The sequence below is a fragment of the Canis lupus genome, chromosome 6 (assembly GCF_011100685.1).
Source record: "Canis lupus familiaris isolate Mischka breed German Shepherd chromosome 6, alternate assembly UU_Cfam_GSD_1.0, whole genome shotgun sequence".
NCBI lineage: Eukaryota > Metazoa > Chordata > Mammalia > Carnivora > Canidae > Canis > Canis lupus.
Window position 1 is genome coordinate 43,219,092 of NC_049227.1, and position 24,739 is coordinate 43,243,830.

Consider the following 24,739-nt stretch of genomic DNA (forward strand, 5'->3'; position numbering starts at 1 on the left):
CCTAGTATAAAGATTTTAAAGATGTCATTCCAGGGCAGCCCTGGTGGCGCAGCGGTTTAGCGCCGCCTGCAGCCCAGGGCGTGATCCTGGAGACCCGGGATCGAGTCCCACATCAGGCTCTCTGTGTGGTGCCTGCTTCTCCCTCTGCCTGTGTCTCTGCCTCACTCTCTCTCTCTCTCTCTGTCTCTATGAATAAATAAGATAAAATCTTTAAAAAAAAAAAGATGTCATTCCAAAAAAAAAAAAATGTCATTCCATTGTCTCCTGGCTTCCATTATTTCTGATGAATACTTAGCTGTGTTTGTTTGACAGCTGATGTATGACATACCTGATTATCTTGTATGTTTCCTTTTCCTTTTTCTTTTTTTCTTGACTGCCTTCAAGATTTTTCTTTTTTTCTTTTTTTAAATATTTTATTTATTTATTTATTCATGAGTGACACAGAGAGAGGCAGACAGAGGCAGAGAGAGAAGCAGGCTCCATGCAGGGAACCTGATGCGGGCGGGACTCGATCGATCCCTGGACTCTAGGATCATGCCCTGGGCCGAAGCAGGGCCACCCAGGGATCCCCTATTCCTTTTTCTAAATTGAGATATATTTAACATACAAATAACATTATATCGGCTTTAGTTGTACAATATAGTAATTGCATATTTGTATATATTGTGAAATCATTACAGTAAGTCTAGTTAACATTCATCCCTATACATAGTTACAAAAATTTTTCTTTCTTGTGAGCAAGATTTCTAAGATCTCTCTTAGCAACTTTAATATGTGCAATACAGGGACACCTGGGTGGCTTAGCGATTGAGCATCTGCCTTTGGCTTAGGGTGTGATCTTAGGGTCTGGGATCGAGTCCTGCATCAGACTCCCTGCGAGGAGCCTACTTCTCTCTCTGCCTATGATTCTGTCTCTCTGTGTCACTCATGAATAAATAAATAAAATCTTTTTAAAAATATGCAATACAATATTATTAATTATAGTCACCAGGCTGTATGTTACATCCCTGTGACTTACTTTATAATTGGAAGTTTGTACCTTTGGCTCCACTTTACCTGTTCTGCCCACCCTTCCCACTCCTGACTCTGGCAACAAGATTTTATCATTGGCTTTGAGCAGTTTGATTATGATGTACTTACATGTAGTTTCTGTTATTTTTCCTGCTTAGGGTTTGCTGAACTTTTTGAATCTTTAAGTTTATATTTTTCATCAAATTTGGCCATTACTTCTTTAAATATTTTTTCTGCTCTTTTTCTTTCTGGGACTCTATACAGTATTAGATGATGATATTGTCCCACAGGACTGAGGCTCTGTTAAGTTTTTAAAAACTTTTTTTTCTGTGTATTCTTCAGTCTGGATTATTTCTACTGATTTACCTTCAGTGTTCATCAGCACCTTTTTCTGCTATTAGCAGTCTGCTCATAAACAGTGAATTTTTCATTTCAGATAATTGTACCTTTCAGTTTCAGAATTTACCTTATAATTTTTCTGCTATTTCCATCTGTTTACTTGTTGTTACTATATTTACCTTTAAGGCCTTGAACATATTTATGGTAGGTAATGTTTGCTAGTAATCTTTGTCTGCTAATTCCAACTTCTAAGTCATTTTAGGCTCAATTTCTATTGATTTGCCTTTATCTTATCTATGAGTCACTTAAAAAATATATTTAGTCATTTTAAAAATGTATTCTGCACATTGTGGATTCATTGCTGGGACTCTGGATTCTGTTATCTTCCTTTGAAAAGTGTTGATTTTTATTCATACAGATAGTTAACTTGATTACACTCTCACTTAGTGTATGCCAGCTGAGATCTTTGTTCAGTTAATTAGCCTTCCATCTGTTGCTTTCTTTGGGCTCCTTGGAGTCTCCCTTACGTCTTCTCAGTTTGAGGGACAGCCAAAGATTTGGACTGAGTTTTTATAGTGGATTTTTGTGCATTTTTCATTATGGCTTCCTTCTTTTTTGGCTGTCTCCTTGCTTTTCAGTTACTCTTGCAGCACCAACTTGTTCGCTGACTTTTCAAGAAAGTGAAACTGCAACTTTGTACTTGAGTTTTAGCTCATACTGTGTTGACTGGAGAGTGTCCCCAGCTGGAGAGCCTTATACCCTTGAATCTCACCTCAAAGTTTCTTTTTTTTTTTTTTCAAGGATAGACTTCCCTCTAATTGTGCCAGCTTTTTGTTGTTTTTCATTGCTTTCAAATACTTATTTTTTAAAAACTTTTTTTTAAAAAAGATTTATTTATTTATTCATTCAGAGAGAGCGAAGAGAGAGGCAGAGACACAGGCAGAGGGAGAAGCAGGCTCCATGCAGGGAGCCCGATGTGGGACTCGATCCTGGGTCTCCAGGATCACACCCCGGGCTGCAGGCGGCGCTAAACCGCTGCGCCACCAGGGCTACCCCTTAAAAACTTTATCTAGAGTTTATCATTGTTATCTGCAGAAAGGTTAGCCAGATACAAGTTATTCGACCATTAATGGAAGTACAGCCTTATATTGTTTTTTGATCCTCCATTCATACCACTAGTTCTATATGATACCTGTTTGCTTTTGTATATTGTTCATTCATCTGGAATAGTATTCCTTTCATTGTCTCCTGCCTTTACATTGCACATTCCTGGTCATCTTCCAAGAGTCAGCTCTTACAAGATTTTCCTTATACTTCCCATCTCTTCTAATAGAATTGGTTTCACACTCCTTTGAGACCTTGCTGAAACAGTATACATATTGCATACAATTTATTAGATGACCCTCTTTTTGAAGGCAAGGATTTTGTTTTATTGGACACATATTTGCTACCATAACAGTGGTTAAAGGAATGACTGAAGGTTCATTATTATTTTCTTTTCAGTCCTTAGAAATAATTTTTCTTTAAGGTGCTTAAGGCATCCAACATTTGTCAATTCTTGGACAAGTCAAGTAGACTCTTCTCCCTGAAAAATCTCTGTTAAAAAGTTTTAAAGTTTAAAGGTTCCTGGGTGGTTCAGTTGGTCAAGCATCCAGCTCTTGATCTCAGCTCAGGTCTTGATCTCAAGGTTGTGAGTTCAAGCCTTATGTTGGGCTCTGTGCTGGGCATGGAACCTACTTGCAAAAAAAGTTTTAAAGTTTATGGATTATTTTATGACTTTTCAGAAATGTTGTTCATTTCTTATGATCTTTTAGTTGGCTTTTTATTAGACCGTTCTCATCTTTGAAAAGAATAAAGACATGTTTTGAATAAAATGCAAAGTAATAAAACCTAATAAACAAAACATTTTGAATGTAAAGGACTTTGATATCATATTAAATGATATTTGATATCTTCCATAAAACTTGATTCTTGTTCAGAATTAATATTGGAAGTAGAAATCTCCTTTCCTTTAAGTATTAAGTTGTATTTACTACTGAAATTATTTTGCTTTTATTTATTTATTTTTTAAAAGATTTTATTTATTCATGAGAGACAGAGAGAGAGAGAGAGAGAGAGGCAGAGATACAGGACAGAGGGAAAAGCAGGCTTCATGCAAGGTAGCCTGATGTGGGACTCGATCCCAGATTTCGAGGATCATGCCCTGGGCTGAAGGTGGCGCTAAACTGCTTGAGCCACCCAGGCTGCTCTATTTTTTTTTTAAATAAATTTATTTTTTATTGGTGTTCAATTTGTCAACATACAGAATAACACCCAGTGCTCATCTCATCAAGTCCCCACCTCCTGCCCGCCACCCAGTCACCCCCGCCCCCCACCCACCTCCCCTTCCACCACCCCTAGTTCGTTTTTAAAGATTATATTTATTTATTCATGAGAGACACAGAGAGAGGCAGAGACATAGGCAGAGGGAGAAGCAGGCTCCCTATGGGGAGCCTGATGTGGGACTTGATCCCGGGACCCTGAGATCATGCTCTAAGCCACCCAGGTGCCCCACTACAGAAATTATTTTAATTGTGGCTTCAATGTGGTAAGTTTTCAAGAATATATATATATTTTAAAGATTTTATTTATTCATGGAGAGAGAGAGAGAGAGGCAGAGACATAGGCAGAGGGAGAAGCAGGCATCATACAGAGAGCCTGACGTGGGACTCGATCCAGGGTCTCCAGGATCACGCCCTGGGCTGCAGGCGGCATTAAACCGCTGCGCCACCGGGGCTGCCCCTCAAGAATATTTTTAAAGATTTTATTTATTAGGGAGAAAGCATGAATGGGGGTGGGAGGGTGTGAAGGGAGGGACAGGTAGAGAGAGAAGCAGACTCCCCGCTGAGTGGGAAGGCTGATGTGGGATTTGATCCCAAGACCCTGGCTGGGATCATGAACTGAACTGAAGGTAGATGCTTAACTGAGCCACCCAGGTGCCTCAGTTTTTAAGAATTTTAAGAATTTTTTGAAAGCAAATGTAGTCATGGTAACTTATAAGTGCATTTGATTTATGAGACATTGGAAAATTAATTTTTAAAAAATCTTTTCTTAAGGGAATAATTAGTCCTTTAGGACAAATGTGTCCAGTTTTGCTCTGGGAACTTGGGTTTCATTTCCAATCTTTGACATTGCTATAACTCAGCTTTAAAAAAATTCTTTTTAAGATTTTATTTATTTATTCATGAGAGACCCAGAGAGAGGCAGAGACACAGGCAGAGGGAGAAGCAGGCTCCATGCAGGGAGCCTGATGTGGGACTCAATCCTGGGTCTCCAGATCAGGCCCTGGGTTGAAGGCAGCACCAAACTGCTGAGCCACCTGGGCTTCCCATAACTCAGCTTTTTAATTTTAACATTTCATATTTTATTTTTTACAGGTTTCGTTATATTATCCTGAAGCAGAAGTTTTTAGAAGCTCTATGTGTTAACAATGCAATGTCAGCAGAAGATGAGCCCCAGCATGTAAGATTTTTATTCCTGAAGGTTTGCGCCATAGTCTTGTTTCAGTCATAAGTATTTTATACACTAAAAAGATCAGTATCATGAGTTTTCAAAGTTTTGAGGTGGGAATTGGATAAGATTTACTCTTTTGCAGCTGTAGTACTTTCAATCTGTAATGCTTCTAAACTTGTTCCAAGATTTAGGCAAATATGATAAATGAATGGCTGACTGGAGAGTGTACATTCCTGTTTAAGGTGATTTAGATTGTAATAGATGTTTGAGTTAAAGATGCTACATTGTGCTTCTTTCTTATCCCAGAATTGGATTATGTTTCCTTTCTCTTTCTGTTTTTCAGTATTCATTGATCCAGAGGTGTTTTTTCCTCCCAAGTTTTTATTTAAATTCCAATTAGTTAAAAAAAAAAATTCCAATTAGTTGTTATATTGTATAACATAATTTCAGATATAGAATCCAATGATTCATCACTTATTTACAGTATCCAGTGCTTAGCACAACAGAAGTGGTTTTTGATAAAATCTTTATGCCTTTATGACAAATTAAATTTAATGATATAAAGAATCTTTTAAAACATTTCTTTCTTTCTTTCTTTGAGAGAGAGCAAGCATGAGCCAGGGAGGGGCATAGGGAGAGCGAGGAGGAGAGGCAGACTTCCCCCTGAGTAGGGAGCCTGCCACAGGGCTCAATCCCACGGTTCTGAGATCATGACCTGAACCAAAGTCAGACGCATAATTGACTGAGCCACCCAGGCACCGCATGAAGGGTTTGTTTGATTAGAAAAATTTTTTTTAAGTTTTAATAATAGTATTGTTACATCTAAACCAAGGAAACTTATTGTTAGTAAGTGTTCATTGAAATAAACTCAAAAGATATTACAGTGAGGAGTTTCATGTATACTAGAGAAATGTTTGCTAGATAATGATGTTTAAATGTGGGAAGAACTCTAGAGTGTAAGTCAAAAGACCTAATTTTTTTTTAAAGATTTTATTTATTTATTCATGAGAGACACAGAGAGAGGGAGAGGCAGAGACATAGGCAGAGGGAGAAGCAGGGTCCATGCAGGGAACCCGATGAGCGACTTGATCCCAAGACCACAGGATTATGACCTGAGTCAAATCAGAGCTCAACCATTGAGCCACTCAGGTGCCCTTAGAACACTATTTTTGTAGTTAGAATTTAATTTACTAATTAAATTATTTAATATTTTTATTTTAGTAGTGAAAAGCATTTTGATTCCTGATTTGAAAGTTATCTTGCATATTATACAAATATTCTGTGACACTAGAGTTTATCCTTTTGCAGTTGAATAGTTTGTAAAGTATCTTTGTATATGAATAAAATACTCTTGTTTTCATATCTCACAGAATCTCTGTTTATAGTGATCACTTAAATTTTTCTTACAGCTGGAATTTACCATGCAAGAAGCTGTGCAGTGTTTGCATGCCTTAGAAGAGTATTGTCCTTCTAAAGATGATTATAGCAAGCTCTGTTTGCTTTTGACTTTGCCTCGTCTGACCAATCATGCCGAATTTAAGGACTGGAATCCGAGCACTGCACGAGTTCACTGTTTTGAAGAGGCTTGTGTTATGGTTGCAGAATTCATCCCTGCTGATAGGAAGCTAAGTGAGGCTGGTTTTAAAGCAAGTAACAATCGTTTATTTCAGCTTGTAATGAAGGGCCTGCTTTATGAATGCTGTGTAGAATTTTGTCAAAGTAAAGCAACTGGAGAAGAAATTACAGAAAGTGAAGTACTTCTTGGCATTGATCTTTTGTGTGGTAATGGTTGTGATGACTTGGATCTGAGTTTATTGTCATGGCTTCAGAATCTCCCATCTTCTGTCTTCTCTTGTGCTTTTGAACAGAAAATGCTTAATATTCATGTTGACAAACTACTGAAACCTACAAAAGCTGCATATGCTGATCTCTTGACTCCCCTTATCAGCAAACTTTCTCCCTATCCATCATCTCCAATGAGAAGGCCTCAATCAGCTGATGCCTATATGACCCGTTCTCTGAATCCTGCTTTAGATGGCCTCACTTGTGGACTAACCAGTCATGATAAGAGAATCTCAGACCTTGGAAACAAAACTTCTCCAATGTCACACTCCTTTGCTAACTTCCATTATCCAGGTGTGCAAAATCTTAGTAGAAGTCTCATGCTTGAGAATACAGAATGTCACAGTATTTATGAAGAATCCCCTGAACGGTAAGTATTTACTCATAAAAGTTAGAAAATATTCACAAGTGTGAGATTGTGTATATTTAATGTTCAAGTCCATTTATTGTTCTTATTTATTTATTTTTTTTTAGAGAAGGAGGAATGGGGAGGGGCAGAGGGAGAGAAAATCCCAAGCACACCCAGCACAGAGTTCGATGTGGGGTTCAGTCACACAATCCTGAAATCATGATCTGAACTGAAATCAAGAATCCAGTGCTTAACCCACTAAGCCACCCAGGTGCCCCTGTTTAAGTCTCTTTAGTTGAAAGTCAGTCCTTAAATTTTACAAAGCATTTCTAAAATTTTGATAATTAAAATTATCAGGGAGAATCTTTATATCCTATTATTCTTTTGCTGGTTATTAAGGCAATACATGAACATTGAAGAAATTTTGGAAAATATAGAAGTGTGAATATGAGAATTAAAATCCCACATAATCTCACATATAGACGACAAGTCTTTTTTCTATGAATACATTTTTTAAAATTGGGACTATAATATATATTCCTTATCATAGGACAGCAGATTATGTCCACTTTTTTTTTCTATAAACAATACTGAACACGTGAAAAGTACTGAATAGTAAATAGTATTGAATGTACATAAAAATATCTGGTTATTTTCACTTCTGTTTTTTCTAGTAACTCTTTTTTTTTTTTTTTTTAAAGATTCCATTTATTTATTCATGAGAGATACAGAGAGGCAGAAACACAGGCAGAGGGAGAAGCAGGCTCCACACAGGGAGCCCGACGTGGGTCTCGATCCTGGGTCTCCAGGATCACATCCCGGGCTGAAGGCGGCGCCAAACCGCTGAGCCATCCAGGCTGCCCCATGTTTTTTCTAGTAACTCTTTTTTTTTTTTTTTTAAATAAATTTATTTTTTATTGGTGTTCAGTTTGTCAACATACAGAATAACACCCAGTGCTCATCCCGTCAAGTGCCCGCCACCTAGTCACCCCCACCCCACCCACCTCCCCTTCCACCACCCCTAGTTCGTTTCCCAGAGTTAGGAGTCTTTCATGTTCTGTCTCCCTTTCTGATATTTCCCACTTATTTTTTCTAGTAACTATTAAAACATGAAAGAAATAAGTGTTAAAGCCACCACTCAGTTTTTCTTTTAAACCTGGCATGAGGGATCCCTGGGTGGCGCCACGGTTTAGTGCCTGCCTTTGGCCCAGGGCGCAATCCTGGAGACCCGGGATCGAATCCCACGTTGGGCTCCCGGTGCATGGAGCCTGCTTCTCCCTCTGCCTATGTCTCTGCTTCTCTCTCTCTCTCACTGTGTGCCTATCATAAATAAATAAAAAATAAAAATAAAAATAAACCTGGCATGAAAGAATAATTTCCTGATTAGCAGTTCTTTATTTCAAGAGTTAGAAACTTTCCTGCCTCACCATTGGGACATATAGTTGGTTTCCTACACTCAGATTGATACTCTGAAGTATTACTATTGACTGCAAAAATTTATTGAAAGAACACAAAAACTAAACCTTATTCATATAAGATAGTTAGAGGTATTCTTTATTGAGGAGAAGGGAGCACTGGACTTGGAATTTCTTTTTCCAATTAAAGTCAGAAGAAATCTTTAGTTAAGACATAAGAAATCCAAGATAAATACATATGGAATCATTTTCTTTTTTTTTTGGAATCATTTTCTATTAAGTTGCTATAGGTTTATAGAGGAGGGGATTGTGATATCTTCTTTAATATTCCTTAAAGAGAAAGGAGGATTTTAGGATGTTAAGTGAGGAGACTTCCTAAAGCCTAGGGTGTCTACGGCCATACCACCCTGAACGCTCCTGATCTCATCTAAAGCCTAGGGTGACTTCTTAAGGCATCTTATTTTGCTCTACTTGAAAGATAGAGATAATATCTAGTCATGAAGATGGATGAATATAACAATATAGGAGCATCCTGTTATCTAAATCCCAAAGGAATAGAGAGTCTTGAGCATCAGTAGAAACTATCTTTTTTTTTTTTTTAAAGATTTTATTTATTCATGATAGTCACAGAGAGAGAGAGAGGCAGAGACACAGGCAGAGGGAGAAGCAGGCTCCATGCACCGGGAGCCCGACGTGGGATTCGATCCCGGGTCTCCAGGATCACGCCCCGGGCCAAAGGCAGGCGCCAAACCGCTGCGCCACCCAGGGATCCCCAGTAGAAACTATCTTAAACTTTTCTTGGACTTTCCAATCTCTAAAGAAAATTTTCAGCGTTTAGGATGTTAAGCTTTAGTTCTGGGGGAACTGCTGATATTCTGAATACATAAGATGATCAGAACTTTTTGGTCAGTATAATGAATGACATGTTTGGACTTGTACACCAGTGAGATTGTCTTTATAAAGAAGGAGAACATAAAAATCCAGCCAGATATGACTCTGCATTTGCTGTTGCCAATGAAAAGAAAGTAGTAGAAATTGAGGAATGACTGGATAATGATGGAAAAAAGTGGAAGATAAGTTACTAGATTACAGGATAAGCAGAGAGGTAAAAAGTGACCTATCAAAAAGTGAGTAATACATGTGTAATTAGCTGAGCAGTAGCAGTATCCCAGAAAACAATTGTCATGCTTGTGAAATTGGAAAAATTATGAGACAAAGCAGTGTGAAATAATGAATAGAATGTGATCTTTGGAGTCAGACTTGGGCTTGAATAATAGCTTTGCCATTTATCAGTTGTGTGACCTTGAGACAGTTCCTTAATTTCTTTGAGCCTAAATGACCACCTCTGTAAAATAGGGTGTTGTCTTGTGAAGTGAGATAACGCTCTTAGCAGAGTGGCAAGTATGTAAATGGTGCTTAGTAAATATAAATTTCTCCCCTTCTGAGTGTCACACTCCTGGTCATGACAATATGTCAAAAGGGCTGCTAATAACATGCTATGGGAGAGCTATTGTGCTGTGGATAAAGTATAAAAATTACTTTGGAAAAAGGTAACTTTGTCTTTAAAAATATTTTAGGTATAATGTTAAAATATTGGGAAGTTTAATTAGATCAATTATGTTGAAGATGCCACATGAAGAAACCTCTTATTTGTGGTAATTCATGTTTGAAGTCCATATTTGTTTAAAAATATTTGAGTGTCTACTCTGTGCTAGCACCATGCTGCATCCAGGTATAGTGATTGGGTTACTATGGTGAACAAGAAAAATTAAAACATAAAGGTTTATAGGAAAGTGTGTAGTGTTTTGCAAAGATAGCTTTTCACTCAAACATAAACTCAAAAAAGGAAGAAAAACGAGTTGAAATATATAAACTTTGGCTATTCAGTGTAATGATCTCAAAATTGAATGCCAAAAAAAAAAAAAATTCTCAGAAATGGGTCTGCATTGGATTTGGAGCCTGAAGATCTGGATTCAAATTCTAGTTTTATTTACTGGCTATATTATTTAGGAAAATCCCTTTGTTCCTCATCTGTGAAATGGGAGTCACAATCTATTTCACAAGTTACTGTGCAAGTTAAATGAGATAATGCATGTAGAAATGGTATATAATTTGCAAAATTGAATGTTACCTTATGAAGGTCATTTTATTCTATATACAGTTAATAACTTAAAAAATCTGTCTTGTGGACATAAAATGGGACCTCTTGTCATTATTAGGTTACAGCACTGAATGGTAGCTGAAAGTTTTTCCTATATCTTTCACTTCCTCCTCTGAGTACATGTCTGATTATGTATGTTGAGATACTTATAAATTAGAAAGCTCCTTAACCAGTGGTGCCTTTGTGAAGATGACTATTTAGCTCTGCTTCCTGAACCCTAGACCTGTAGTTTGTTATGTCTTACATACTTCTGCCTGGAGAGGCCATTAAGAAGCCATCTCATAATCCAGTTCCTTCAAGGCAAAGATCGTTTTACTTTTGTACATGTTCCCACGGTGCCTTGTGCCAATAGGTAATCCATATTTGTCTGTGGTATTTTGGATGATGTTAGTTTTTTAAAATTTTGAACGAGTTACTATGGAAAGAAGAAATATTAGGAACAACCTGATAGAATATATTAAGCTTACTAAGTAGTATACATTAAAAATATTGGAAAGGGGGGCAGCCCCGGTGGCTCAGCAGTTTAGCGCCACCTGCAGCCCAGGGTGTGATCCTGGGGACCTGGGATCGAGTCCCACATCGGGCTCCCTGCATGGAGCCTGCTTCTCCCTCTGCCTGTGTCTCTGCCTCTCTCTCTGTGTGTGTTTCATGAATAAATAAAATCTTAAAAAAATATATTGGAAAGGTGTATGTTTGGCTTTTATGTTAAGTGCAAATAAACCAAAGACAGTCTTTTTTTTTTTTTTTTTTTAAGATTCTACTTATTTATTCATGACAGACACAGAGAGAGAAGACAGAGACACAGGTAGAGGGAGAAGCAGGTTCCATGCCGGGAGCCCGATGTGGGACTGGATCCTGGGACCCCAAGATCATCCCCCAGGCCAAAGGCAGGCGATAAACCACTGAGCCACCCAGGGATCCCCTAAAGACAGTCTTTTAATAAAATCTTAACAATTCTTAGAATTTTGTTGAAATCTATTGGAGGGAAAAAATTAATGTTCAGATAACAAAATCACAGATTAAGATACATAAAGAGAATTCAGGCATTAGGTCATTGAGCTTTTTATTCAATTCAATTTATAGATGAAGCTGAGCAACAGAGGATGTAAGGATTTTCCCAAGACCACACATCTTGTTTTAGACTGGAGCCTCTACCCTCCTTACTTAATAATCCAGTGCACTTCTGTGATAAGCATATTCTATTTGTTTAAAAAATCCTTACATAGTACCCTTAAGAGGAGAAAGGAAAATTTAAAAATCTATTTTTTGCATATTTGATAAACATTTAGACTAAATATTCATTGTGTTAAGTAAAATTTCTCTAAAATATATTTTCCTTCACCCCAACCTCTTCCTATTTGTTTTTTGTATCTTTTTGGAAGAAGTGATACACCTGTTGAGGCACAGCGGCCTATAAGCAGTGAAATCCTGGGCCAGAGTTCAGTTTCAGAAAAAGAGTCTGCAAATGGAACACAGAATCCAGGACCAGCTAAGCAAGAAAAAAATGAGGTAATGTTTAATATACCTAGTGTCTTTTAGAATTATTCTCTTTGAAAGAAGTAATAGCATTTGCTTGGGTAGAAAGTAAAAGGAATTTTCCGACATTTGGGAGTGAGAGCATATCTAGACTTTCTTATTAATTGTCATTTTCTCTCTTCCCTTAAGGATATGGTATTTTTAGTTGTGTATTTTATAGCACAGGTGAACTTATTAACAATCAAAAATACCACAGTTTACATTAATCGTATGTTTCAGGACTCAAGTAATTGAACTCACATTAAATGTGGATAGTGTGTATTTTTAAGATATATCCTCTATATTTTACTACTTAGATTTAATGAACAAGAAATTATGACATGTATAATATAAAATGCTTTTATCCAAGTCTTTAGAGTTCCAAATTATTTTTCTCTGGTGTTTTGGAAAAGAAATTGTATTATGAAGGAGAGTATAAATTTTATCTTATATAGTATGCCACTTAGAAGAGATGAAGAGGCTTAATAAGTTTATTTTTTATTTTTATTTTTTAAATTTTATTTATTTATTTATGAGAGACACAGAGAGAAGCAGAGACATAGGCACAGGGAGAAGCAGGCTCCCTGCGGGGAGCCCGATGTGGGACTTGATCCCGGACACTGGAATCACACCCTGAGCTCAGGCAGATGCTTAACCACTAAGCCACCCAGGCATCCCATTTAATAAATGTAAACATTTTTTTATGTTTTCAACTACATATTAAGAATGAGGTACAAAAATTACTATTAAAAATACATATGGGGACACCTGGGTGGCTCAGCGGTTAAGCGTCTGCCTTCAGCTCAGGGCATGATCCTGGAGACCCAGGATTGAGTCCCACACTGGGCTCCCTGCAGGGAGCCTGCCTCTCCCTCTGCCTGTGTCTCTGCCTATTTCTCGGTGTCTCTCATGAATAAATAAATAAAATCTTTTAAAAAAATTAAAAAAATAAAAAGACATATGAATATGCACCAAACAACAGAACCCCCAAATCTATGAAGCAAACGTTGGCAAACTTGAAGGGAGAAATAATAGTTGGAGACCTCAGTACCATTTACAGTAATGGGTAGAACATCTAAACAGAAGATCAATAAGGATACAGAGTACTTGAACCTACTCTAAACTAACTAGACCTAACAAACATCTATAGAACATTCCAACAATATTGTTGTTTTGGAAGATGCACCTTTTCTTTTTTTTTAACCCAGTGGTACCTGTATTAGTTTTTTTTATTTTTTTATTTTTTAAAGATTTTATTTGAGAGAAAGAGTGTGCATGAATGGGGGGCGGGGCAGAAGGACAAGCAGACTCCCCACTGAGCAGGGAGCCTGATGCAGGGCTGGATCCCAGGACCCAAGATCATGGCCTGAACTGGAGTAGACATTTAACTGACTGAGCCATCCAGGTGCCTCTGTATCAATGTTTTTAGAAGTTGTTTTCTTAGACACCTTAGGTGGGTGTTAGTATTTCAAGTGCTGGTAACTTTGTGTTGGGAATATGTGAAATACTAACAATATGTGAATACAAATATATAAATAAAGTGATACTAACAAGAAAAAAAGAACACTCCAACAATAGGAAAATACACATTCTTCTCAAGTGCATATGCAACATTCTTCAGGATAGAGCATATGTTAGGACCCAGAAAAAATCTCAATAAATTATAAAAGATTGAAATCCAGATTGGAAAGGAAGAGTAAAGCTATCTTTATTTACAGATGACATGCTCCTATTTATAGAAAATCCCAAAGAATACATAAGAAAGCTACTAGAGCTTACAAACAAGTTCAGAAAAGTTGCAGGGTGCAAGAATAATACATAAAAGTTGGTTGTGTTTCTCCACTGCCAGCAATGAACAATTTGAACAGGAAATTAATAAAACAATTCCAGGGGTGCCTAGGTGGCTCAGTCGGTTAAGTGTCTGCTTTCAGCTTGGGTCATGATCCCAGGGTCCTGGGATCAAGCCCCAAGTCAGGATCCCTTCTCAGCGGACAGTCTCTCTCCCTCCCTCTCTCTCTCTCTCTCTCTCTCTCTCTCTCTCTCAAATAAATAAATAAATAAATAAATAAATAAATAAATAAATAAAATCTTTTAAAAAGTAAAACAATTCCACTTATAATAGCTTATAAGAAGATAAAATACTTGGGAATAAATTAAACCAACAAGGTGAAAAATTTGTACATTGAAATCTGTAAAACATTGCTGAAGCAAGTTTTAAGATCAAAAGAAATGGGAAGATACCCTGTGGTCACAGATAGGGAGACTTAATATTGTTAAGATGTCAGTACTAACTAGTATGATCTACAGATTCCATGTAATTCCTATAAAAATTTCACAGCCTTTTTTTGCAGCAATGGAAAAGCCAGTACTCAAATTCACATAGAAATGTAATATGTCCTGAATAGCCAAAACAATTTTGAAAAAAAAACGAAGTTGGAGTACTCTTACATAGTTCATGATTTCAAAGCTACAAAGCTACAGTAGCTATACAAGCTATAGTAATCAGACCTGTTCAGTACTCTCATAAGACTAGAAGTATAGCCCAGTGGACTACATTTGAGAGACCAGAGGTAGTCCCATATATCTGTGGCTAATTGACTTTTGGCATAAGGTGCCAGGTCTATTCAATGGAGAAAGAATAGTTTTTTCAACAGATGATGATGGATCAATTGGATTTCCACATGGAAAAGAATGAAGTTGGATCTCTACCTCACATAATGTACAAAAATTAACTAAAAACAGATCAACTACTATATTATAGGAACTCAGTATAAAACTCTTAGAAGAAAACATAAGGGCAAATCTTCATGATCTTGGATTTTATAATGTGTTCTTAGATATGATAGCAAAAGCTTGAGTAACAAACATAAAAATTGGTAAATTGAATTTCTCAAAATTAAAAACTTGTGCATCAAAGGACTTTATCAAGAAAGTGAAAAGATGGTGAGCAGAATGGGAAAAGTATTTGACAATTATATATCTGATAAGGGTTTAATATCTAGAATATATAAAAAACTACAACTGAACAAAAAGACAGTCTGACTTAGAAAAAAAGAGTTGAATAGACATTTCTCCAAAGAATATATTCAAATGGCCAATAGGCACATGAAAAGATGCTTAGTACCAGTAGTCATTAGTGAAAGGCAAATCAAAACCACAATGAAATATAGCTTCACAACTGCTAGGATAGTTAAAACAGTGGAAAATAATAAGTGTTGGTGGGGAAGTGAAGTCTAAACCCTCATACCTTGTTGATTTGAATGTAAAATAGTGCACTATGGATTGGTGGTACCTTAAATAGCTAAAAATAGCTAAATATACAATTACCATATATCCCAGCAATTCTACTCTAAAGCATTGAAAACAAGGACTCACACGGACATCTATACATCCATGTTCATAGCAGCATTATTCACAGTGGTCAAAAGGTAGATATAACCCCAGTGTGCACCCACAGATTAATGGGTAAGCAGAAGTGGCATGCATATTCATTAAATGGAATGTTGTTCAGCCACAAAAAGGAATGAAATTCTGACCTATGCTAGAACACAGATGAACTTTGAAAACATCATGCTGAGTGAAATAAGCCAGACAGAAAAGGACAAGTATATAATTCCACTTATATCGAATATCTAAAATTGGTGAAGTTTTGGAGAAGGTAGAACAGAGGTTACCAGGAGCTCAGGGGAGGGAGAAGTAGTAAGTTACTGCTTAACGGTTACACAGGCACTCTGTAGGTTGGTGAAGAATTTTGGAAAGAGTGGTGATTATTGCACAATGTTGTGAGTATAATTAATGCCACTGAATTGTACTCATAAAAATGATTAAAGTGAAATTTTCTATTTTACCAACAATAAAAAATTTAAAAGGACACATAATTTTGTCTCAGAGTTATTGCTCTAAGTCATGAAATAGAGGAGGATTGCTATTATTTCCTGGAAAAGGGGAGACAGCTTTAGCTTTACTTAGCTGTATAAGACGCTTCATTAAGCTTATTATCAGTGTGGGCCAATTTTAGACATGAATGACCTGTTCCAGGGGCACCCCAGTTCACATGATCCGTGTTATATGACTGGATTCCAGCTTGTCAGGAAAGTCTTTCTATGCCAATATTGGAATTTACAAAATATGTATGTCCTGTAAGTTTGGGTGCTATATAGTTCTTTTAGAAGAACAAAGTAGGAGTGTTGAGATTAAGTTTACTACCCATGTATCCCACTTTCTTGTGAAAGGCCATTTGAAACCTGAATTATAGTTGTATTTGAGGAAAATTTTTAAAAAAGATTTTTTTTATTTATTCATGAGAGACACAGAGAGAGGCAGAGACATAGGCAGAGGGAGAAGCAGGCTCCATGCAGGGAGCCCGATGTGGGATTTGATCCCAGGACTCCAGGATCACGCCCTGAGCCGAAGGCAGAATGACACTCAACAGTTGAGCCACCCAGGTGTTCCTGAAGAAAATTTTTAAAGTTTCTCTCTAGAGTAACATAGTAAACCATTTACAAGCTTAAATTGTTGGACAAAGTTAATATTGTGTTTATTAAATATTAATGTAGCCTTTCAGTATTTTTTCAAGAGCTATACATCTAATTCCGTGACCTTATGACCACTATATTTGTATATTTTGGGTTAGTCAGAAATCCAGGATGACCATTCATTTTGGTCTTGCTATAGAATAAAGCAAATTAACTGATCTATTTGACTTTGAAAACTCACGGATACTATGTTATTATTCAAAGAACAACACATTAAGTGTTTTGTAATTGTTAAATATAGCTACTTGCATATTTCATCCAGTGTTTATAGAAGTTACTGTTGGGTAGAGACATATATTTAATCATAGTCTGCTCAAACATATTACTTTTTCTAATATTTTTCAGCTTCGAGATTCAACAGAACAGTTTCAAGAATATTATAGGCAAAGATTACGCTATCAACAGCATTTAGAACAGAAAGAGCAACAGCGACAGATATACCAACAAATGCTGCTTGAGGGAGGTGTGAATCAGGAAGATGGTCCTGATCAGCAGCAGAATCTTACGGAACAATTCCTTAATAGGTATGTCTTTCAAACACATTTTAAAACATAAGGAATCATTTCAAAGCTATTGAAAGCACACAATGACTGCTATTTTCTATATATAACTTGAAATTTTAAAGTGTTTTTTAAAAAAAAAATAAAGTGTTTTAAGTGTTTCAAGTAACAGAGAAATATCTTCCTTTCACAGCATCCTCAGGGTTATCTAATTTTGTTCTTCTCTTTAAACCTTTTTTCACTTCTAAGCAAGGAGAGCAGAAATAAAGTGGTTCGGCTCATAACTGGAAGGACAGCCAGGTGGATTCAGCTGCCCCAAGGGTAGCTGAGATCCTAGGAGTCCTAGTTACTTAGTTTCTTTTTGCTTGTTTTCTCATCTACTTCATAGAATAGCGGTGAAGGTGAAATGAGTTAATGTATGCAAAGTGCTTAGAATAGTACTGGGCATATAGTAAGCACTATATTAAGTGTTCACTATCGTTTTTATTGTTATATGGGGTTCTTGAACTTTCAGAAGTCAATATTAAAATTATTCATTTAAAATTATTCATAATTTCTGCCAGGACAATATGCATTTACATTGTTCATAATTATAGGAGGTGTGTGAATGTATAGATAGTAGTGTGTCTTTTTAAAAATCAATAAACTAGAGGGCAGCCCTGGTGGCGCAGCGGTTTAGCGCCGCCTGCAGCCCAGGGACGTGATCCTGGGGACCCTGGATGGAGTCCCACTCTCTGCATGGAGCCTGCTTCTTCCTCTGCCTGTGTCTCTGCCTCTCATTCTCTCTCTGTGTTTCTATGAATAAATAAATAAAATCTTTAAAAAAATCAATAAACTAGAATATGTATATTTAAATGAGCAAAGGTTGTTGGAAGATTAAATGAGTTAATATATAAAAATTACTTAGAATAATTCCTAGCATATAGGAAATGTACCATAAATGTAGGTTATTATTGTGATTATGATTAGGCAATGCAGTAGTGACTGTCAGTTCTTTACTTGGTTCAATAACATTGGAAGTAATCTACTTGATACTCTGAGGGTTGTGCAAGTCATCAAGCCTAAAATTGATTCAGTCTTCAAGCCTTCACACAAGGAATGTTTATAGTGGTAATCTAAATAATCTGAGTAGGCTTCCAAACCTTGCATTTGAGGATCATTTGCTTACCACCTCTGATAAGTCAGTAGCTTATCAAAATTATCCTATTTTGATGAACTGTCATTTCTGGTTTTTGGATATCTTCTTCATATCCATTAGGTCATGATTGCAGTTGGTTTTCCTCACCATCTTATTTTTCAGATAGCTAGCATTAAATCAGAAGATAAAGTGGCAAGGTTCTGTGATCCTAATAGTGGTAAGGGAAGTACCTCCACAGAAAAAAAAGTTAAGCTGTTCAAGATGGTTTATCTTTCCTTTAAAGACAATTATAAATAGAAATCAAGTTACTTCGTGTTATTTAGCTTTTGTAAATTAGTTTCATATAAATTCTCCCTGTTATCTTAACTCTCATCTATTGTTTTCTAGCCCTTTAATAAAATGATTTTATTCAGTCCTTTTTTCCTAGGCCTTTGGTTTCATATATCTGAGCAAGTATCAGGACTTTAAAGTACCTAATGCCATGGACAAATTGGATAGAAAAAGAATCTACAAAATAAAATATCCTTTCTCCCTCTAATGTTTTATTTTTTCAAATCATTCTAGCAATTAAGCTAGAATGTTTTGAGATTTAAATTTTGTATCTTTTTCTAAGAGTCATAGAAAGAAGAAAAGTCATATTACATAATCTTATTGAAAAAAATCAACTAAAGTATGATAGAATTTTTGTTAACAGTACTGTATTATTTATACTTCTTGGTATTTTGTTTCTGTCAATTCTAGTAATCATCACCACTGATTTGGCACTTAGTATAAGCATATTCTGCTCCATCCTCCCCACTTTTAGAGAATCAAAATGATGTCAGCTTTTAGACTCTTTATACTTAGCATTTTCCAAATTGACTTGACCTCTGACTCATTCTTTATCGGGAGCATTTCACAGGATTCATAGAACACAATTTTGGGAAATGCAGCTTAGTTTAAAATTTTAACATAAATATTTAATAATGGCTTCCATTTCTTTTTAGTAATATTGAACTGCTCTTTTAAAGTCTTTCCTAAGCCCTGAGTATACATGCACGTGCGCACGCGCACATACACACACACGTACCTTCTAATGTTTAATGTAGGAAAACTAGAAACTACAATAAACCACAACACTTCTTGGTAATTATACCACTGTACTCCTCTCTCATGTTGAATCTAGGTTGTAGAAAGTGTACTGGGCCAGTTCTGGGTCTAAGTTTTAACAGAGCTTGTCAGCTTCCCTTTTGTGCTGCGTGGAGCTCTGAGTCCAACAAAAGAAGTCAGTCTATCCTGATACAGAAGACTTGTGATGAGGGAAAGACCTTGAGGCTAACTTGTTTTGCTTCCTGTTTTATCTCCTTAGTGCCTAGATCATAGTCTTCGTAGAATGAATGAATGCGTAATAGGATGCCACTTGACTTTGTCCCATCATGGCCTGCTCTAATCATACATTTCTTAGTTGATATGATATTACTAGAGAAATAAAACGAAAATGGCATGTTTTGTCTTGGTGAGAAGTTTTAGTAGTGGTGATATTTTTGTTGACTATTTTGGGAAATTAAGTTTTAAATTGAAAATTAAACCAAAGTTATAATGGAGAAGAAATATGTTTTTAAAAATGTTTTTATGGTAAAAGGTGCTTTTATGCCTATATCCTACAGTGACATACTGTAGGAAAATTTGAAATTTTTTTTCAGTATCATGGTTATATCTTAAGCCAATGATGGTAATTTTTAGTACTGAATTTACCATTTATGTACTATATGTGCATTAATTTACCTTTTCAAATTTGAAATCTTCTATATATATTTTTAAAGATTTTATTTATTTATTTGAGATAGTACATGAGAGAGAGAGAGAGCGCGAGCACGAACTGAGGGGAGGGGAAGAGCAGAGGAAGAAGCAGAAGCAGGCTCCCCACTGACAGGGAGCCCAAAGAGAGGTGGGGTCAATCCCAGGACCAGGATCATGACCTGAGCCAGAGGCAGATGCTTAACCAACTGAGCCACCCAGGCACCCCTTTTCTATGTGTTAAGAATGTGATTAAGTTTTCATTTTAATGTAATTGCATTGTTTCATTTTACAGGTCCATTCAAAAGCTTGGTGAATTAAATATTGGAATGGATAGCCTTGGTAATGAGGTATCAGCACTCAACCAACAATGTAATGGGAGCAAAAACAATGGATCTAATAATAATTCTCTAACGAATTTTGTTACACCACCCCAAGACTCTAGTCAGAGAATAACACATGATGCTTCAAATATTCACACAAGCACCCCTTCTAATCCTGGATCAACAAATCACATACCTTTTCTTGAGGAATCACCTTCTGGAAATCAAATGTAAGTACTTTAATTTGTAAAACCTGGAAATATTAACATCCTATTAATGAATGGAAACCTAGAAAGTTGAACTTCTCTCTGGAACCTTGCAAACAAGTTATTGGAGCCCATTACATACCAAATCTTTTTCTAATCTGTCTTTTCTGCCTTTATATTCTTTTCTACTACTTCTAAATTTCTTAGTAGCCTTTGTTCTCTTATTTTTATTTTTTATCTTTTCTTTTAAAGATTTATTTTATTAATTTTTTTTAAAAGATTTTATTTATTTATTCATGAGAGACACACTGAGAGAGAGGCAGAGACACAAGCAGAGGGAGAAGCAGGCTTCATGCAGGGAGCCCAACATGGGACTTGATCCCAGGTCTCCAGAATCAGGCCCTGGGCTGAAGGCGGCGCTAAACCGCTGAGCCCCCCCGGGCTGCCTAGATTTATTTATTTTAAAGAGAGGGTTCTCCTATTTTTTTTTTTAAGATTTATTTATTTATTCATGAGAGATAGAGAGAGAGAGGCAGAGACACAGGCAGAGGAGAAGCAGGCTCCATGTAGGAAGCCCAATTCGGTACTCAATCCTGGAACCCTGGGATCACTCCCTGAGCCAAAGGCAGAGGCTCAACTGCTGAGCCAGCCAGGTGTCCCTCAGTTCTCCTATTCTTATTTTTGCTTTCTTACTACCACCAAGACAATTCTATTTTTTTATAAGTTGTCATAAGAGATCTTAAGGTTTTATCTTCTCCCTGGTTTTTTTTTTTTTTTTTTTTGGCCATTGATACCTTTCAGCAAATAATATATTTTTTAAAGACTTTATGTATTTATTCATAGAGACACAGAGAGAGAGAAAGGCAGAGACACAGGCAGAGAGAGAAGCAGGCAACACGCAGAGAGCCTGACATGGGACTCGATCCAGGGTTTCCACGATCACGCCCTGGGCTGCAGGCGGCGCTAAACTGCTGTGCCACCGGGGCTGCCCAGCAAATAATATTTTTAATTCACAGACTTTGAGAGCGCAAGATGTTTTGTAACATTTTGGGATGATTGCAGCAAGAAAGTCTTGGCAACTCTGGCGGTTATAGCAATTGAAGACCTCTTGCATATTTATATTTTCACTAATCAGGGAAGTTTTTTTTTTTTTTTAAGATTTTATTTATTTATTAGAGAAAGAGCACAGGCAGGGGGAGGAGCCGGCTGAAGGAGAGGGAGAAGCAGTCTCCCTACTGAGCAGAGAGCCCCATCCACATTGGGCTTGATTCCAGGATCCTGGGATCATGCCCTGAGCTAAAGGCAGACACTTAACCAACTGAGCCACCCAGGCACTCCTCAGGGAAGATTTTTTATTTTGCTATGATTAGTAAACAAGTGTTAATATATGCAATAGGCATAGTTAAGGAGCACTTTTTTCATCTATTCTTTTTCTTAAGTTTTTAATCACCCAATGCTCATTCTCACAATTGTACTCCTTAATCTCCATCACCTATTTCACCCTCTCTCGACCCATAACCATCAGTTTGTTCTCTATAGGTAAGAGTCTGTTTCTTTGTCTTTTCCCCCTCTTTGTTTGTTTGCTTTGTTTCTTAAATTCCACATAAGAGTTTCTTCATCTATTCTTAACATTAAACATCTTTGAGAGTGCATAACTTGCTTCTGGCCTTTGGATGCTTACAGAAATTAGCTTTATAAATTTTGTATCAAAAATTATAGTTTTATATTTAAGAGCTTAAGTTTATCTAATACTTACTTCCTTATTACAGTTTCTATAACTGTATTTTTGCACTCCCAAAACTAGAACTCAAATTTTAAAATTGATTTTTTAAAAATTAAAGTCATATAAATAAAACAGCGCTTCAAAGCTATCTTACCCATCTTTGTCTATGATTTCTATTTCTGTCATTTTTAACCCACTTAGCTATTTCTTGTGCTATATATCTCCACATTTCTGAATAACACGCTTCTGTTACTATTTTTATTATGTCCATTCCCTACCAATTTTAGACTTAGCTACCATACTCTTCACCCACAATACATTCACATTGTCTACTCTTTCTTTCCAGTATGTATCATTTTGTTTAAATCAGTATTCAGTGTTAACATTACCATGGCCATGTAAATTTTACTTATATCTGAGTTGTGTAATATAATATGATTATGTTTCCTTTTTATACAACTTTTGTTTTTCATGGAGACATTAATTGCCTCAGTTTTGGTGTGCGAACATGCTTAATTTTCTTAGTACCTCTCATTAAACACTCAGTTGATAGTTGTCTCTTTTCCATTTTATCCCCCATTGGAGACATTCTGCAGGATCACTCTTGCTTCACTTTATATTCATTACCTCTAGGCCATTTTATTCAGGCGTGAGTCCTGAGACTTGCCTTCATTCTCCTTCTGGGAATTTCCTTTGTCTCCTCTCTGTATTGGATCTCTTGTTTTCAGGATCTCCTGTAGCTTCCTGAAAATGGGCACATTAGAGGTAAAGTTTCTGAGACTTTCCATGTCTAAATATTTCCCATTTGATTTGTTAGTATAGCTGAGTATAGAGGGCCAGGATGGAAATCATTAGTTAGAGTTTCAAAGGAATTGCTACATGTTTCAGTGTTCTTATTAAGAAATCTGATACTGGGATCCCTGGGTGGCGCAGCGGTTTGGCGCCTGCCTTTGGCCCAGGGCGTGATCCTGGAGACCCGGGATCGAATCCCACGTCGGGCTCCCGGTGCATGGAGCCTGCTTCTCCCTCTGCCTGTGTCTCTGCCTCTCTCTCTGTAACTATCATAAATAAATAAAAATTAAAAAAAAAAAAAAAAGAAATCTGATGCCATTGTGACCAGATCCTCTCTATGAAGACTGCTGCTTTTTCCATCTGGAATTTTTTAGGACTTTCTTTTCCTTCTTTTCCATGATGTTCTAAAAATTTCATGATATACATCAGAATAAGATTCTTTTCCTTCTATTCTGCTAGGTAACAATGGGACCTTTTAGGCTAGAAACTTAAGTTCTTTGAACTTAAAAAAATATTTTTTAGTTAGCAATTTCCTCATCTCCATTTTGTGTTGGTTGTTTCCTACCATATTGTTATTTTCTAAGTTCCACCCAGTGCTGCTAACCCCGTACTACCCAGGCCTCTGCCTTCCCACCCCTAGACCAGCCATTCCCTAGCCCTGGCAATACACCACATGTGAGAAGTCCCAGCCTGCTGGTAGGGGACAGGAGGGAGTGAGGAGATGGGAGCCTTACAAGAACTGAGGCATCTGTAGGTCCTGCTCATCCCCCAGGTTCCCAGGGCAGAACTGGAACTAGGGCCCAGGTACAGCCACTGAGGCTGGGCCTGGGTCTCTCAGCCATTTGGCTTTGTTTCCCTGCCCCTCTGTTTACTTGTAAGTCTGTCAGTCTATTCCTGGGAAGCTCATTACTATGAGCCCTGGTACCTTCCTGGTCTGTCCCATACCGTTAACCATAAACTGATCTCTTACTAAAAAAAAAAAAAAAGTTTTCCTTAAAAGAATTTTTTTTGTACATCTCATTTTTGTTTCTTGGTTTTCTTTTTTCCTCTTACATCTCTCAGAATTTAAATTGTTTTTGTCGGTTTTGTTTTCTGAAATAACTCTTTCCAAATCCCCCCTTTTTAAATATTTATTTATTTTTAAAGATTTTATTTATTTATTCGTGAAAGACACAGAGAGAGGCAGGCAGAGACATAGACAGAGGGAGAAGCAGGCTCCATGCAGGAAGCCTGACATGGGACTTGATCCTGGATCTTCAGGATCATGCCCTGAGCCAAAGGCAGATGCTTGACTGCTGAGCCACCCAGGCATCCCTAACTTTTTATTTAAATTACAGTTAGTTGGGATCCCTGGGCACTTACATGCAACACCTGGGCTCATCATAGCAAGTGCCCCCCTTGATTCCCATCACCTATTTCATGCATCCCTCACCCACCTTCCCTCTGGTAACCATCAGTTTGTTCTCTATAGTTAGGAGTCTTTTCCTTGCTTTGCCTCACGCTCTTTTTTTTCCCCTTTGCTTGTTTTGTTTCTTAAATTCCACATATGAGTGAAATCATGTGATATTTGTCTTTCTCTGACTTACTTCATTTAGCATTATACTCTCTAGCTCCATCCATGC

The 24,739-nt window shown here is 36.9% G+C and overlaps 1 protein-coding gene across 10 annotated transcripts in view; it reads left to right on the forward strand.

The window, feature by feature from the left end:
* The window catches only part of WDR47 (WD repeat domain 47), a 74,635-nt gene that overhangs the window by 29,865 nt on the left and 20,031 nt on the right, over window positions 1-24,739 (forward strand). For 5 of the 10 annotated variants that reach the window (XM_038541109.1, XM_038541110.1, XM_038541108.1 and 2 more), the window contains 5 exons: window positions 4,767-4,872; window positions 6,252-7,054; window positions 11,992-12,118; window positions 17,005-17,183; window positions 20,369-20,626. In XM_038541109.1, coding sequence (XP_038397037.1) covers window positions 4,767-4,872; window positions 6,252-7,054; window positions 11,992-12,118; window positions 17,005-17,183; window positions 20,369-20,626 — 1,473 coding nt within the window. The remainder of the gene's footprint in view (window positions 1-4,766; window positions 4,873-6,251; window positions 7,055-11,991; window positions 12,119-17,004; window positions 17,184-20,368; window positions 20,627-24,739) is intronic. The other 5 variants (XM_038541104.1, XM_038541106.1, XM_038541105.1 and 2 more) reach the window with 3 other exon arrangements.